Source organism: Oncorhynchus clarkii, chromosome 17 (assembly GCF_045791955.1).
Source record: "Oncorhynchus clarkii lewisi isolate Uvic-CL-2024 chromosome 17, UVic_Ocla_1.0, whole genome shotgun sequence".
NCBI classification, from domain to species: Eukaryota; Metazoa; Chordata; class Actinopteri; order Salmoniformes; family Salmonidae; genus Oncorhynchus; species Oncorhynchus clarkii.
The window spans coordinates 62,672,563-62,688,168 of record NC_092163.1 but is presented as its reverse complement, the minus strand read 5'-3'; the positions used below and the strand labels follow the sequence as shown (position 1 = coordinate 62,688,168).

General features: G+C 45.2%; 1 protein-coding gene across 1 annotated transcript in view; it reads left to right on the top strand.

Moving 5' to 3' along the window:
- LOC139369474 (dynein, axonemal, heavy chain 1) overlaps positions 1 to 15,606 on the top strand; it is a 63,920-nt gene that overhangs the window by 16,764 nt on the left and 31,550 nt on the right. Inside the window, exons 25-45 of the mRNA XM_071108731.1 lie at positions 274 to 414; positions 2,934 to 3,097; positions 3,247 to 3,360; positions 5,329 to 5,517; positions 7,368 to 7,473; positions 7,605 to 7,718; positions 7,837 to 7,986; positions 9,883 to 9,969; positions 10,059 to 10,245; positions 10,410 to 10,501; positions 10,618 to 10,772; positions 10,972 to 11,149; positions 11,255 to 11,449; positions 11,595 to 11,714; positions 11,856 to 12,119; positions 12,203 to 12,343; positions 12,480 to 12,640; positions 12,754 to 12,911; positions 13,002 to 13,175; positions 14,987 to 15,165; positions 15,260 to 15,490. Of these exons, the coding sequence (XP_070964832.1) occupies positions 274 to 414; positions 2,934 to 3,097; positions 3,247 to 3,360; positions 5,329 to 5,517; positions 7,368 to 7,473; positions 7,605 to 7,718; positions 7,837 to 7,986; positions 9,883 to 9,969; positions 10,059 to 10,245; positions 10,410 to 10,501; positions 10,618 to 10,772; positions 10,972 to 11,149; positions 11,255 to 11,449; positions 11,595 to 11,714; positions 11,856 to 12,119; positions 12,203 to 12,343; positions 12,480 to 12,640; positions 12,754 to 12,911; positions 13,002 to 13,175; positions 14,987 to 15,165; positions 15,260 to 15,490 (3,300 nt within the window). The remainder of the gene's footprint in view (positions 1 to 273; positions 415 to 2,933; positions 3,098 to 3,246; positions 3,361 to 5,328; positions 5,518 to 7,367; positions 7,474 to 7,604; positions 7,719 to 7,836; positions 7,987 to 9,882; positions 9,970 to 10,058; positions 10,246 to 10,409; positions 10,502 to 10,617; positions 10,773 to 10,971; positions 11,150 to 11,254; positions 11,450 to 11,594; positions 11,715 to 11,855; positions 12,120 to 12,202; positions 12,344 to 12,479; positions 12,641 to 12,753; positions 12,912 to 13,001; positions 13,176 to 14,986; positions 15,166 to 15,259; positions 15,491 to 15,606) is intronic.

Below are 15,606 nucleotides of genomic sequence, written 5' to 3'. Positions count from 1 at the left end.
ACATTTCTTTGTATATACCCATGGATATGATCGTTTTTTTCTTGGTCCATTTTCGGGGGAAGCCTGACTTCCCTTGGCAGCCATGAACACACACAACTGCCAATATATCAACCGGTGGACAGAACACTACACAGTTCAAACATGATTTTGTCTTACTGGATTGTCATCTGTTACACTGGGCTAAGGTTTTTGGATTTTCCAAATAGTGCCCAAGCTTTGTGAAACGCACTGACAACTGTGATGTGTGTGTGCCCTCCTGTCCCTTCCCCTTAGCAACCACGTACAGAGTGGGTGTTATCATGGCCTGGGCAGGTGGTGATCGCTGGCTGCCAGACCTTCTGGACCACTGAGGTGTCAAATGCACTGGAGCAGGGAGACCTGACTGACCCACTCTATCCCCAGCTACAAACACAGGTGTGTATCCTAAGTTTTCCCAAAGCTTGGCTAGACCTTGGCTATAGATGGGTTGGTTGACAACGTTACAAAAACCATGTGTATTTGTGATTTTGGATGGCCAGATTGCTAGCAAGAATAACTGCCACGTGGGGAATCGTAAGTGTCTTGTTTAAGTGTTATATCTGATTTCATGTCAGTACTATTGCTAAAGTGTGCTAGCTAGCTAACCAACAACTAACAATGTATTTGACACAACAAGTGCTTATTGTGCAAATTTATTTATGTTTTCAATAAACATTGGAGAGGAAATATAGCTTACATGTTGTCAATCTAAACTAACCTCGTCTATTTGGCCCATAGTTGCGCACAAGTCAGTTGCTAAACAGCTGTTACGAATCCCTTTAGGCCCGACAGGCTGGGGGGGGGATGGTAATGAGACCGTAACATAACTCATGCAATTTATAATAGTGACAAAGTAAAAGTGAGAACGAAATGACCACGACAACTGAAATCTACCGTCAAACTCAGGGTTTATTAGTAAACACACAGTAATGGGGGGGAGCAAGAAAAGGGGCTGAGCTGGACCCAAGGAAAGAAACAATAAGTATTCAAAAACACCCCTAAGCTAGACTAGCCTACTTTAACAGCTCACTAACTAACCAAAAATAGTGGGTGGTCCGCCCAGTTCTAACTAGTGTATTTAACAAAGTTTACCTACGGGGTAGTGTATGCCCATGGGCGACTTGTCTTGGTTCCCCCTTTTCCCACCAGCAAACAAACACCATAACCAAAAACAATTGACAAAGTGCTATAACAAAGACAAAGTGCTATGGAGGTGCTCAAACAAAAGAGAGGTCAATACACAAAGAGAGAGTGAAACAGAGAGACCTACAGACATGGCATTTACAGAGAGATTGAGCTCCACAGCAAACAACTGACAGGGTTTTTGAACAAAGGGAAAGGAACGGTGATTGGGTAGGAAACAGGAGGAGGTGTGTCTTCTGATTGATGATTGGTGACTGATTGGGGAGTGATGATTTTCACCTGTGAGGGGAGAAGGAGAGAAAAGAAACACACACTGGATACACACACAGGATACTTGTATCCGTAACACACCCACCCTTAAAAGAGCAACCCTAGGGATTGCGACCACAGTATTTCAATGAATAACCCACAAGAACAACAACAAAGTCAACCTTACAAAACATACAGAAATCATTTTTACACACAAGATTGGCGTTGTCTATCAGGAGTTTGAAGCACATAGTCAGTTTCACTTATTTTCTTTTCAATTAAATAAGGACCAGAGAAACGAGCTGACAGTGAAGATCCTGGAACAGGTAATAACACCAGTACTTGGTCACCTGGCTGTAGTGGACGAGAAACAGCCTCTTTATTATAGTGTCTTTTCATGCTCCTCTGTGAGGAAGACAGAGCTTCCTTTGCGAGAGCACAAGCTTGGTGTAGGCGCTCACGAAAGCGACTAACGTAGTCCAACACATTCTCATCTCCTGTACACAACTCTTCTCTGGGGAGAAGGAGAGAAAAGAAACACACACAGGATACTTGTTGATACCTTGGGTTGTGCCGTGGCGGAGGTCTTTGTGGGCTATACTCAGCCTTGTCTCAGGATGGTAAGTTGGTGGTTGAAGATATCCCTCTAGTGGTGTGGGGGCTGTGCTTTGGCAAAGTGGGTGGGGTTATATCCTTCCTGTTTGGCCCTGTTTGGGGGTGTCCTCGGATGGGGCCACAGTGTCTCCTGACCCCTCCTGTCTCAGCCTCCAGTATTTATGCTGCAGTAGTTTATGTGTCGGGGGGCTAGGGTCAGTTTGTTATATCTGGAGTACTTCTCCTGTCCTATTCGGTCCCAGGAATACCTGACATGATGACTCCTTGCTGTCCCCAGTCCACCTGACTGTGCTGCTGCTCCAGTTTCAACTGTTCTGCCTTATTATTATTCGACCATGCTGGTCATTTATGAACATTTGAACATCTTGGCCATGTTCTGTTATAATCTCCACCCGGCACAGCCAGAAGAGGACTGGCCACCCCACATAGCCTGGTTCCTCTCTAGGTTTCTTCCTAGGTTTTGGCCTTTCTAGGGAGTTTTTCCTAGCCACCGTGCTTCTACACCTGCATTGCTTGCTGTTTGGGGTTTTAGGCTGGGTTTCTGTACAGCACTTTGAGATATCAGCTGATGTACGAAGGGCTATATAAATAAATTTGATTTGTATCCGTAACACAACCAACCTGTCTAATTTGTAGCTGAAGTTCAGATGTGCATGGAAAACATTTGACATTTTAGTCATTTAGTAGACGCTCTTATCCAGAGGGACTTACAGTAGAGTGAGTGCATAAATGTCCATACTTTTTTCTCTGTGGGAATCAAACCCACAACCCTGGTGTTGCAAGCGCCATGATCTACCTACTGAACCAACTGGGACCATCAGTATTGCTTCAATGGGCTATGATATCATTGTGAAGAATGTGAAAGAGAATATGTGACTGACAGTGTCCTCCCCTTTGTTATGGTGTAGCTGGGAGACCTGGTGCAGCTGGTGAGGGGCCGCCTGTCTAAGATGCAGAGAGCTGTTCTGTCTGCCCTCATCGTCATAGAGGTCCATGCCAAGGACGTGGCAGCCAAGCTGGTAGAGGAGGGCGTCTCCAGCATCAATGACTTTGAGTGGATCAGCCAGCTCAGGTTTGACCTGCCCAACAAAATATACCTGCTGCTCATATGATGTACTTCTACCTTAGAGAGCTAACGATTTGGGTTGAACCATTGTGTGCAGATGACATGCAAAAATCTGTGAACATTCCAGATTCCCCTTAATTAATATTTGTTTCTAGGTATTACTGGGCTCGAAATGACCTGTATATCCGGGCGGTGAACGCAGAGTTCCTCTATGGATATGAGTACCTGGGCAACTCAGGACGCCTGGTCATCACCCCACTCACAGACCGGTAAGCTTTGGCTTTTGGGTCTCAATGACTCCCGCCCTTGTTATGAAAGCATGTCTCACCCATAGAGATAGATTGAGGACTATAGAGCCCAAAAGCCCGTTTTAGCATAGGCAGCGCCATTGAGGACTTTCCCCATTTTGAAGTAGTCAATTCCATTTAGATGACCAGGAAGGATCAGCCAATGAATTATACTTGTGATGAAACATTCCATAACTGCAGTTGGCAGTAAATCGCCAACCTTGGCTTTAAACGTGTTCAAACAACACACACTGGGTGGCAGTGTGCACCATTTCAGTTTGTTTGCCAACTCATAGAAATAGTAGAAGTAGAAAATGGACTACTTCAAAATGGAGACGGCCTCAATGGCGCTGGCGATGCTCTCACAGACGCCGTAATGGGATAGATACAATGATGCAATGTTTATCTAAAGCTGAATGTCACTCAAACCGACCACTTTGAGCACTTCAAGCACTCGATATGTGTGTTCACGAGTCAATCGAGTCAACCTCAAGCGCTAGTTGTCGAGTCATCAAGGGCTCCACGGCACCTTTTGGAAGCCTCTTTATTTAGTGGGCATCCTATGCCGACTGCGCCCTTGGTAGCAACTTCTTCCCATTAATCTTAGCATGTTACCTAGCATCAACAGTCACTACTGCGTCGCCCTCAAAAGCAGTCAGAATAAATCAAGATAAATCAAGAAATCTGTAATTAATTAATTTTCAAGTTTAATTTTGAGGATGTCTTAGTCTAGCGGTTTACACCTAGCAAAGTAGTCCAGTGTATTTCTGAAGTTTGATCATGTACATGAAAACTTGTCCATTATTACCTTGCTAGCTGAGCCTGAGCCAGTCACTGACTTATATGAACGATAGGGAAGCTAACCAACCAGCTAGTGCAACACTAAATGCAATTCTCCTTCTATAAGCAAGCTAGCTAGTTACTGTAAAATGCACTGATGCTTCTATACGCAAGCTAGTGTAACGGATGTGAAACGGCTAGCTAGTCAGCGGGGGTGCGCGCTAAATAGCGTTTCAATCGGTGACGTGACTAGCTCTGAGGACCTTGAAATAGTGGTTCTGCAAGTGCCGTGCTTTTGTGAAGCGATGGGTAGCGATGCTTCGTGGGTGACTGTTGTTGATGTGTGCAGAGGGTCCCTGGTTCGCACCCGGGTATGGGCGAGGGGACGGTCTAAAGTTATACTGTTACATTGATGCTGTTGACCCGGATCACTGGTTGCTGCGGAAAAGGAGGTCGTCAAATAGGGGGTGAGTGTAACGAAGAAGAAACGGCTAGCTAGTCAGCAGTTGTGAGCGCTAAATAGCGTTTCAATCAGTGACGTCACTTGCTCTGAGAAGTAGTGGTTCCCCTTGCTCTGCAAGGGCTGTGGCTTTTGTGGAGCGATGGGTAGCGATGCTTCGTGGGTGACTGTTGTTGATGTGTGCAGAGGGTCTCTGGTTCGCGCCCGGGTATGGGCGAGGGGACGGTCTAAAGTTATACTGTTACACTAGCTAGTTACCTTGCTATTTTAGTAACATTATTTTATCTCAATTAATTAGCAGCAAGGAACGTGCTCTGCCGTGAGTCTGTACAGTATCGAGTCTGAGGCTGAGCTGTGCATTTATCTGCCCCCCCCCCAATGTTACAACATAGCAATTGGTGCTTTGGAAACATGCTGAAATACAGACTGGCTGCTGGGAACATGTCTACAACTTATCAGCAAGCTGTTAAACTATCGTAAATAAGTGACAAGCTACACACTGTTTATAAGTGCAGTGCCCAAAATCTATAGCTTAGGAGATACAATTCCATCCCAGTGTTTGTCAGTGAAGCTAGCAGCAGGCAGGCTACAACAAGCTAAAACCAGTTGATGAAAACATTGGGGACTGATATACTTGCACATGGCTGTTCGATAAAGGATTTAGGGTTTGTGAGTCTATGGTCTCACCCCTTGCTCCCTCCCCCTCTCAGGTGCTACCTGACCCTGACAGGGGCACTGCACCTGAAGTTCGGAGGGGCCCCTGCGGGTCCAGCAGGAACAGGGAAGACAGAGACCACTAAAGACTTGGGGAAAGCCCTGGCTATCCAGACTGTAGTCTTCAACTGCTCGGATCAGCTGGACTTCATCGCCATGGGCAAGTTCCTCAAGGGACTGGCCAGGTTAGTCCTTATATAAAACACCAAACTGGTATAAATATAAATTGTATGTGCTACAAAAGAACACAAGCCTTATTCTAAAATTAATTAAATTATATTTTTTCCTCATCAATCTACACACAAGACCCCATGATGACAGCAATTTTTAGCACATTTATTAAAAATAAAACACTAAAATATTACTTTTCCATAAATATTCAGACCCTTTACTCAGTACATTGTTGAAGCACCTTTGGCAGCGATTACAGCCTTGAGTCTTCTTGGGTATAACGCTACCGTCTTGGCACCTGTATTTGGGGAGTTTTTTCTTGTCTGCAGATCCTCTCAAGCTCTGTCAGGTTGGATGGGGGGTGCAGCTTCACAGCTATTTTCACGTTTCTCCAGAGATGTTCGATTGGGTTCAAGTCCGGGCCCTGTCTGGGCCACTCAAGGACAATCATAGACTTGTCCCGAAGCCACTCATGCACTGTGTGCTTAGGGTTATTGTCCTGTGGGAAGGTGAACCTTCGCCCCAGTCTGAGGTCCTGTGCGCTCTGGAGCAGATTTCTATCGAGGATCTCTCTGTTCTTTGCTTCGTTCATCTTTCCCTGGATCCTGACCAGTCTCCCAGTCCCTGCCGCTGAAAACCATCCCCACAGCATGATGCTGCCACCACCGTGCTTCACCGTACAGATGTGGCCATGTTTCTTCCAGACGTGACGTTTGGCATTCAGGCCAAAGAGTTCCATCTTCAGAGAATCTTGTTTCTCATGGTCAGAGTCATTTAGGTGCCTCTTGGCAAACTGCAAGCGGACTGTCGTGCCTACTACTGAGGAGTGGCATCCATCTGGCCACTCTACCATGAGGCCTGATTGATGGAGTGCTGCAGAGATGGTTATCTTTCTGGAAGGTTATCCCATCTCCACAGAGGAACTCTGGAGCTCTGTTAGTGACCATCGGGTTCTTGTTCACCTCTCCGACCAAGGCCCTTCGCCCCTGATTGCACAGTTTGGCTGGGCGGCCAGCTGTAGGAAGAGTCTTGGTGTTTCCAAACTTCTTTCATTTAAGAATGATGGAGGCCGGGTGGCGCAGCGGTCAAAGGCACTGCATCGCAGTGCTAGAGGCATCGCTACAGATCCGTGTTCTCCCAAGTCTGTACGGGAGATGCAGCGATGGGACAAGACTTTAACTACAAATTGGGGAGAAAAAGGGGTAAAATAATAATAATAAATGAAAAATAACAAAAGAGAAAAAACTATAATTTAGAAAACAAATTGAATGATGGAGGCCACTGTGTTATTGGGAACCTTCAATGCTGTAGAAATGTTTTGGTACCCTTCCCCAGATCTGTGACTCGTCACAATCCTGTCTCGGAGCTCTACGGACAGTTCCTTCGACCTCATTGTTTGGTTTTTGCTCTGACATGCACTGTCAACTGTGGGACCTTATATAGACAGGTGTGTGCCTTTCCAAATCATGTCCAATCAATTGAATTTACCGCAGTTGGACTGCAAACAATTTGTAGAAACATCTCAAGGATGGATCAATGGAAACAGGATGCAGCTGAGCTCACTTTCGAGTCTCATAGCAAAGGGTCTGAATACTTATGTAAATAAGGTTTCTGTTTTTTATTTTTAATACATTTGCAAAAATGTCTAAAAACCTGTTTATGCTTTGTCATTATGGGTTATTGTGTGTAGAATGATGAAGAAAAAAATACAATAAATACAATCCATCCATTTTAGAATAAGACTAACGGAACAAAATATGGGAAAAAGGAAGGGGTCTGAATACTTTCCAAATGCATTGTATATCCTGTTGAATGTATTTAAATTGTTTTGTGGGGCTACTGTGATCTACTGTATCTCCTGTAGTTCTGGAGCCTGGGCATGTTTTGATGAGTTTAACCGCATTGATGTGGAGGTGCTGTCAGTGGTGGCCCAACAAATCGCCACCATCAATAAGGCCCAGCATCAGAGGGTGAACAAAAACATACACAAACACAGTCATAGACAACATGTACACAGTCAAAAGTGCATACACACATGAAAATATTACAGATTTGTATGTCTGTGCGTGCGTTTGTTTGTGTGTGTGTTTGTGTCTCTCAGGCGGAGCGATTTGTGTTTGAGGGGCAAGAGATCCCTCTTGTTGCGTCTTGTGCTGTTTTCATCACCATGAACCCTGGTTACGCCGGCCGCACTGAACTACCAGATAACCTAAAGGTAGCTACATAAAATTGCCCAAAAACGTTTCAAAGTTCACATCCCTGGCAGGGTATTGTAAAAACAAAGCACTGAGGTGTGACTGTAACACATTATTTTTCTATCTGTTTGTCTTAAGGCTCTGTTCCGTCCTGTTGCTATGATGGTCCCTGATTATGCTATGATCGCTGAGATCTCTCTCTACTCCTTTGGCTTCAGCGATGCTAAAGTCCTCTCCAAGAAGATCACCACCACCTTCAAACTGTCCTCCGAGCAGCTCAGCTCCCAGGTGGTACCCTAGTCTACATAGAATCTTTGCCCCAGTACCCATACCCGCATCATGCCTTATTGAGGGTCAAGCTTTATATACAGTGCTGTATTTCTTTGTGAAAGTTGTCGTGGAAATTATAATCAATAATGAGTAGAGACAAGGTCAGTCATCAATCAGGGTATTACTTTATTCAAAATGTATTAATAACATCAATAAATTATTGCAATAATGAAGCTGGTCAACGACCCACCCGTAGGTGATTCGTTGACAGCCCAACAAGCGGATTTGAGCCACAGCATTTTATAGCAAAGTGCATGCCCTGAATGTTCATGACAAACAACAGATGTATGGAATGGGTCACAAGGTTAGGATTTGTATGAAAGATACTAATAATTTACAGCAGACTATATCTGCTATAAAGACTGTTCTCATTGTGTAGAAACCAGGGTCTGACCCCCAAAACAAAGTTCCTCTCATCATTATCCATACCGGAGCCATCTCCACCCTGGTACCTCCCAGCACATAAACACCAACACATTCTATGGAATGCGGGCTCCGAGAGGACAAGACCATCATAAATCAGTTGTTAGAGTTAAATCTCAGAAGCTCCTCTCAGTTCACACAGACACAATAGAGTTCTAAGAACCCTATTTTGTTGCATAAAACAACCATTTGATGCAATAACAGTATTATTAACATAATCATGTAATTTCTCCACGATAATCCCCCATTTTGAGATTTTTCTCAACCTAATAGAAAATTACAAGGTTTAAAACATTAATTCACATGTAGAAAACAAAGAAGGCCCAACCCAAACTTATAGGGGAAAAAACGTCCTTGCACTAGTATACTACTGTCACGACTTGCGCCAAAATCGGTCCCTCTAGTTGTTCGGGCAGCGTTCGGCGGTCGACGTCACCGGTCTTCTAGCCATCGCCACGCCACCTTTCATTTCCATTTGTTTTGTCTTGTTTACCTGCACACCTGGTTTACGTCTCCTCATAATTACTGTGTATTTAGCCCTCTGTTCCCTCCATGTCTGTGTGGGGTATTGTTTATTGTCGAGGCACGTTTCCGGCTGGTTAGCGCCAGGTTTTATGTATACCTGTGTTTTGTGGCAGCTGGTACTTTGTACTTTGTTTGTGGTACTGTGTGCTGTCTTACTTGTTTTGGGCATTTGGTGATGGTGACGATGTTGCGTTCTGGTCTTACTATTTGCCTCAGTAAAGTACTTCGTGTTCACTCATCGCTGCTCTCCTGCGCCTGACTTCCATGCACCAGCTGCACCCACCGTAAATTACCATCTGTTGGTTCATTGAGCCTTTTAACTTAACATAAAATTATCCTTCATTGGGAATGATATAAACATTAACATATTGTTAAGAATCTAATCAGAGTACATTTTTCATCAGTATGAAACAAATAATTTTGTTGATACTGAGCATGCTCTCATTGGTCAGCATAGGTGAAATAACTATTTCCATCCCCAAAAACAAAGAACTTGCATATCTTGTTGGATAAATCCAGGTAGTGACTCATGGTTTAAGGGAAATTGATTCCATTGGTGCCTAATGAACATGACCCAGGGCAAGCATCATGAATCCACTACTTATAAGGCAACTCCTATAGTCTCTATGTGCCATTAGCACCATACCTGCTATAGTTCCAGAGTATTATCATTGTCATCAAAAATGTAATTTGGTCATGGATATAAGTCAAATAGATTAGGATCAGTTTCACCCTCCATTCACCAATCAATCCATAATACATGAGTTGCTTCACTCAAAGTTAAAACCCTCAGTTTTAAGAACCCTATTTTGTTGCATAAAACAACCATTTGATGCAATAACAGTATTATTAACATAATCTTGTAATTTCTCCACAATAAAGTTTGACTGATGTATATGTGTGCAGGATCACTATGACTTTGGTATGAGAGCTGTGAAGACCGTGATCTCTGCTGCTGGAAACTTGAAGAGGGAGAATCAAGATATGAATGAGGTTAGAACAACACTTTATATGCCTAAATACACTGACCAGGTTATCAATAACCTGATGTAATCGGCCTGTCTCCCACCTCTAACTTCCAGGAACTGATCTGTCTACGGGCCATACGAGACGTCAACGTCCCCAAGTTCCTCCAAGATGACCTCAAGCTTTTCAACGGCATTGTGTCCGATCTCTTCCCCAAGATACGGGAGGAGCCCATCGACTACGGCACCCTGGAGAAGTCAATTCGCAATGTGTGTGCCAAGAAGAACCTCAAGGATGTGGATGGTTCGTACTCTATGGGGACACACAGCTTGTTTTTGTACTGTCTAACCTACATTATATCTGCTTATTAGTGATACTGTGCTATTGAGATTAGAATATAGGTATAAATTAGGAGGGAAATAATATATATTTTTTAACATGGTTTAATTTCCCATGTGTAAATGCAGGATACATCACCAAGTGTATTCAGCTGTATGAGACTACTGTTGTGAGGCATGGACTGATGTTGGTGGGACCGTCCGGCTCCGGAAAAACCAAGGTCTGCATTCCCCAAAAACCTCTCTTTACCAGCAGCACATGATATATGTATTTGAAGATGATTCTGGTATTACAAATGAATGTAATATATTGCCATTGGCTTGGATTGTGTGTCAGTGTTATGAGATCCTAGGGAAAGCGATGACGGCTCTGCAGGGCCAGGTCTCTGTGAGTGGTGGTGTTTATGAGGCTGTACAGACCTATGTCCTCAACCCCAAGTCCATTACCATGGGACAGCTCTACGGGGAGTTTGACCTGTTGACACATGAATGGTGAGTAATTGCTCCATGTGCACATAACAGACCATCGCATACCATATGTAGATTTGGGAACATACAGTACATAAACACTTAAACACCTGGTACATTACAAACACACATACAGTAGATAGCATATTGAATATCCTGAACACTCTCACACATCCATGCACACACACTCATGCCTCTTCTCCCTCTGTGTGTCTCCCTTCAGGTCGGATGGTATCCTGTCCTCTCTGATCCGTGGGGGGTCGTCCTCCATGGACGAGGAGAAGAAGTGGTACATGTTTGATGGGCCAGTGGACGCTGTGTGGATCGAGAACATGAACACTGTGCTGGATGACAATAAAAAACTCTGCCTGAGCTCTGGAGAGATCATCAAGCTCACAGACGTGAGAAACCTTTACATCTCTTCTGTCAGTTTTCCCTCTCTCATTTTGTTCCACACCTCATACCAGTTATGCACATTCAGAATACATGTGTGTATCCTCCTCCAGGTGCAGACGATGATGTTTGAGGTGCAGGACCTGGCTGTGGCGTCCCCGGCCACAGTGTCTCGTTGTGGGATGGTGTACCTGGAGCCTAGCATCCTGGGCCTCATGCCCTTCACTGAGTGCTGGCTGAGGACGGTCCCCGAACCCCTGAGGCCCTACACAGACCAGCTCAATTCTCTCTTCATCAGGTTTCTCCAGGTAACCCAGAGGGCCGCTCAACAGGCATTTTACTAATGTTTATTCCACTTTACAACTGTATCATAAGTTAGTCGTTGTGAGTGTCTGGCTGTGTCAGGCCTTGTTCTGTTGGGCCTCAGGGGAAATTGAGTCTGTGTGTCTCTAGGATTCCATCACGTTTGTAAGGAAGTCTGTGAAAGAGGTAATCTTCTCCATGGACAGCAACCTCACATGCAGTCTGCTCAAACTGCTGGACTGTTTCTTCCAACCCTTCATCCATCGAGAGGTCAGTGAACACCACTCCATGCCACAAACACCCACACAATATACCCACCATCAGGAGACAAAAGGGATGAGTGATCAGCTGAGGTGATGGAGATGTTCATCTCTTGATGACTAGTCTGTCATGTACTGTGTGTTTGGCCAGGGGGAGAGGCCTCTTCTGCAGGAGAAGCTTGACCGGTTAAAGGAGCTGATTGAGCCCTGGTTCATCTTCTCTCTGGTGTGGAGTGTGGGAGCCACAGGGGACGCCCCCAGCTGCCAGCGCTTCAGTGCTTGGCTCAGGACCAAGATGGCAGAGGAGAAGGTTGAGTTGTGTTTTCCAGAGGAAGGCCTGGTGTATGACTACCAGCTTGATGATGCAGGAATCAGCAACATGGGAGACGAAGAGGAGGAGGACAGAGTGAGGAAGGTGAGCATTTGAAAAGCAAACATTCTGGAAATACCTTTAGAAACATAAAGGGCCATACAAGTGACATACATCCTGTTGTGTAGGTGCACTGGGTCAGTTGGATGAAATCTGCCCAGAATGTGGTCATCACGCCAGAGACCAGCTACTCTGACATCATCGTACCCACACCAGACACAGTCCGCATTTCCTTCCTGATGGATATGCTGCTGTCTAACAAGAAGCCTGTAAGTGCCGCCCAATAAGGCACTCATAAATAGTGTATTATCAGTGTATCATTCCTGGTGAAAGCTTTTGTGAGTGTAATGGAGGAGTCTTTCTGTGAGTAGAGTTGTTCTTAGTCAGAGGCTCTGTGTTGACCAGGTGCTGTGCATTGGACCGACCGGCACAGGAAAGACCCTGACCATGTCTGACAAGCTGCTGAAGAACATGCCTGCTGAGTACATTACACACTTCCTTATGTTCTCTGCTCGCACTTCAGCCAACCAGACACAGGATTATATTGATAGCAAACTGGACAAGAGGTAAGCCTTTTACCAACATCTCTCTTTGTACTGTATGATCTGTGCTGTAATGTCTAAAGGCATTCTCATTCCTTTATATACTGACCTCTCTAACCAAAGCATGTATTTGTCAGGCGTAAGGGTGTGTTTGGGCCTCCCCTGGGGAAGTATTTTATCTTCTTCATTGATGACCTGAACATGCCCATTCTGGAGACTTACGGGGCCCAGCCCCCCATTGAGCTTCTCCGCCAGTGGATGGACCATGGAGGCTGGTATGACAGGAAGCAGATAGGTGAAGACCCTTCCTCCAAAGCTGAGTCTGCACATCTAGCTCCCATGGCTCTGTGAAGGCCACCACATTGAACTCTGCTTTGTCCTGCAGGCACTTTTAAACACCTGGTAGACATCAACTTTGCGTGCGCTATGGGACCCCCAGGAGGGGGCAGGAACCCCATAACCCAGCGTTTCACACGCCACTTTAACTTCCTCTCCTTCACTGAGATGGAGGACGCCAGCAAGAAGAAGATCTTCTCTACTATCCTGGGCAACTGGATGGGTGAGACGGCCTGACTGCCGAAAATGTATCCAACTGATGTTCATTTTGGTGAAGGGTTGAGGGTGGCTAGGTATGGTTGAGGCACCAGTCACATTGAGGAGGTAGTTTGTTAAGTTGCTGCAATCCTTTCTAATATATTTGTTGCTTTCTTACAGATGGAAATATAAGTAAAAAGGAACCAGGGAGTAAGTCAGAGAGGGAGGCAGAGAGACAGAAGAAGGAGAGAGAGAAAGAGAAGACTGACGCTCTAGAAATATGTTACCATGCATCATTATTTTAAACTCAGCAAAAAAGAAACGTCCCCTTTTCAGGACCCTGTCTTTCAAAGATAATTCGTAAAAATCCAAATAAATTCACAGATCTTCATTGTAAAGACTTTAAACACTGTTTCCCATGCTTATTCAAAGAACCATAAACAATTAATAAACATGCACCTGTGGAACGGTCGTTAAGACACTAACAGCTTACAGACAGTAGGTAATTAAGGTCACAGTTATGAAAACATATGACTCTAAAGAGACCTTTCTACTGACTCTGAAAAACACCAAAAGAAAGATGCCCAGGGTCCCTGCTCATCTGCATGAACATGTCTTAGACATGCTGCAAGGAGGCATGAGGAATGCAGATGTGGCCAGGTCAATAAATAGCAATGTCTGTGGCCAGGGCAATGTCACAATGTCTGTGAGACGCCTAAGACAGCACTACATGGAGACAGGACGGACAGCTGATCGTCCTCGCAGTGGCAGACCACGTGTAACAACACCTGCACAGGATCGGTACATCTGAACATCACACCTGTGGGACAGGTACAGGATGGCAGGTACAGGATGACAATTGCCCGAGTTACACCAGGAACGCACAATCCCTCCATCAGTGCTCAGACTGTCCGCAATAGGCGGTAAGGCTGTTCCTCACCAGACGGTAAGGCTGTTGTAAGGCTGTTCCTCACCAGACATCACTGGTAACAACGTCGCCTATGGGCACAAACCCACCGTCTATGGACCAGACAGGACTGGCAAAAAGTGCTCTTCACTGACGAGTCGCAGTTTTGTCTCACCAGGGGTGATGGTTGGATTTGCCTTTATCGTCGAAGGAATGAGCTTTACACCGAGGCCTGTACTCTGGAGCGGGGTCGATTTGGAGGTGGAGGGTCCGTCATGGTCTGGGGCGGTGTATCACAGCATCATCGGACTGAGCATGTTGTCATTGCAGGCAATCTCAATGTTGTGCGTTACAGGAAAGACATCCTACTCCCTCATGTGGTACCCTTCCTGCAGGCTCATCCTGACATGATCCTCCAGCATGACAATGCCACCAGCCATACTGCTCGTTCTGTGTGTGATTTCCTGCAAGACAGGAATGTCAGTGTTCTGCCATGGCCAGCAAAGAGCCCGGCTCTCAATCCCATTGATCACGTCTGAGACCTGTTAGAATCGAGGGTGAGGGCTAGGGCCATTCCCTCCAGAAATGTCCGGGAACTTGCAGGTGCAAAATGGACACATTATTCAATTTCTGTTAGTCACATGTCTGTGGAACTGTTTCAGTTTATGTCTCAGTTGTTGAATCATGTTATGTTCATACAAATATTTACACGTTAAGTTTACTGGAAATAAACGCAGTTGACAGTGAGAGGACGTTTCTTTTTTTGCTGAGTTTAGTAATTTATGTAGAATATTAATACGAGTAGATGTTGATGAAATTCTAAACTATTAAATTGTTACTAGTCTTTTACTCACACAAAGGTAAAGTTCTCCATATGTCTTTGCTAATTTTATATCCAACCCGTCTCCCTTACCCCTCTTTTCCCTCAGGACCTGTTCCAGAGATCCAGCCTCTGAACGGGCCTCTGGTGGACGCCACTATCCATGTCTACGCCACCATCACTTCCCAGCTCCTTCCCACACCAGCCAAATCCCACTACACATTCAACCTTAGGGACCTTTCCAAGGTCTTCCAGGGCATCCTGATGGCAGAGGCTACCAAGATAGAGGTAAATGACTGACGGCTCAAACAGGAGATCATACAGTATAGAAACCCTGAAAGGCTCTTCAAACGGAGGATGTGCTGCTTGTTTTGATTCTCAGGACAAGATGCACTTGCTGCAGTTGTGGTACCATGAAAGCTGCCGGGTGTTCCAGGACCGGCTGGTGAGTGCTGAGGACCGGGACTGGTTTGATAAGCTCCTACAGGCCCGCATTGAGGAGTTTGGCTGCAGCTTTGAGGATGCTGTGCCCTGCCAGCCGGTCCTGTTTGGAGACTTCATGATCCCCGGAGCTGACAACAAAGCCTACCAGCTCATTGAGGACAGGGAGAAGGTGAGACTTCACTGCTAAACTTAAAGGGCAACTCCACCACTTTTCAACCTTGTTTTCATTATCTTCAGAACAATGCCAGTACATAAAGTATGTGAAAACAGCACATTTCTACAAAA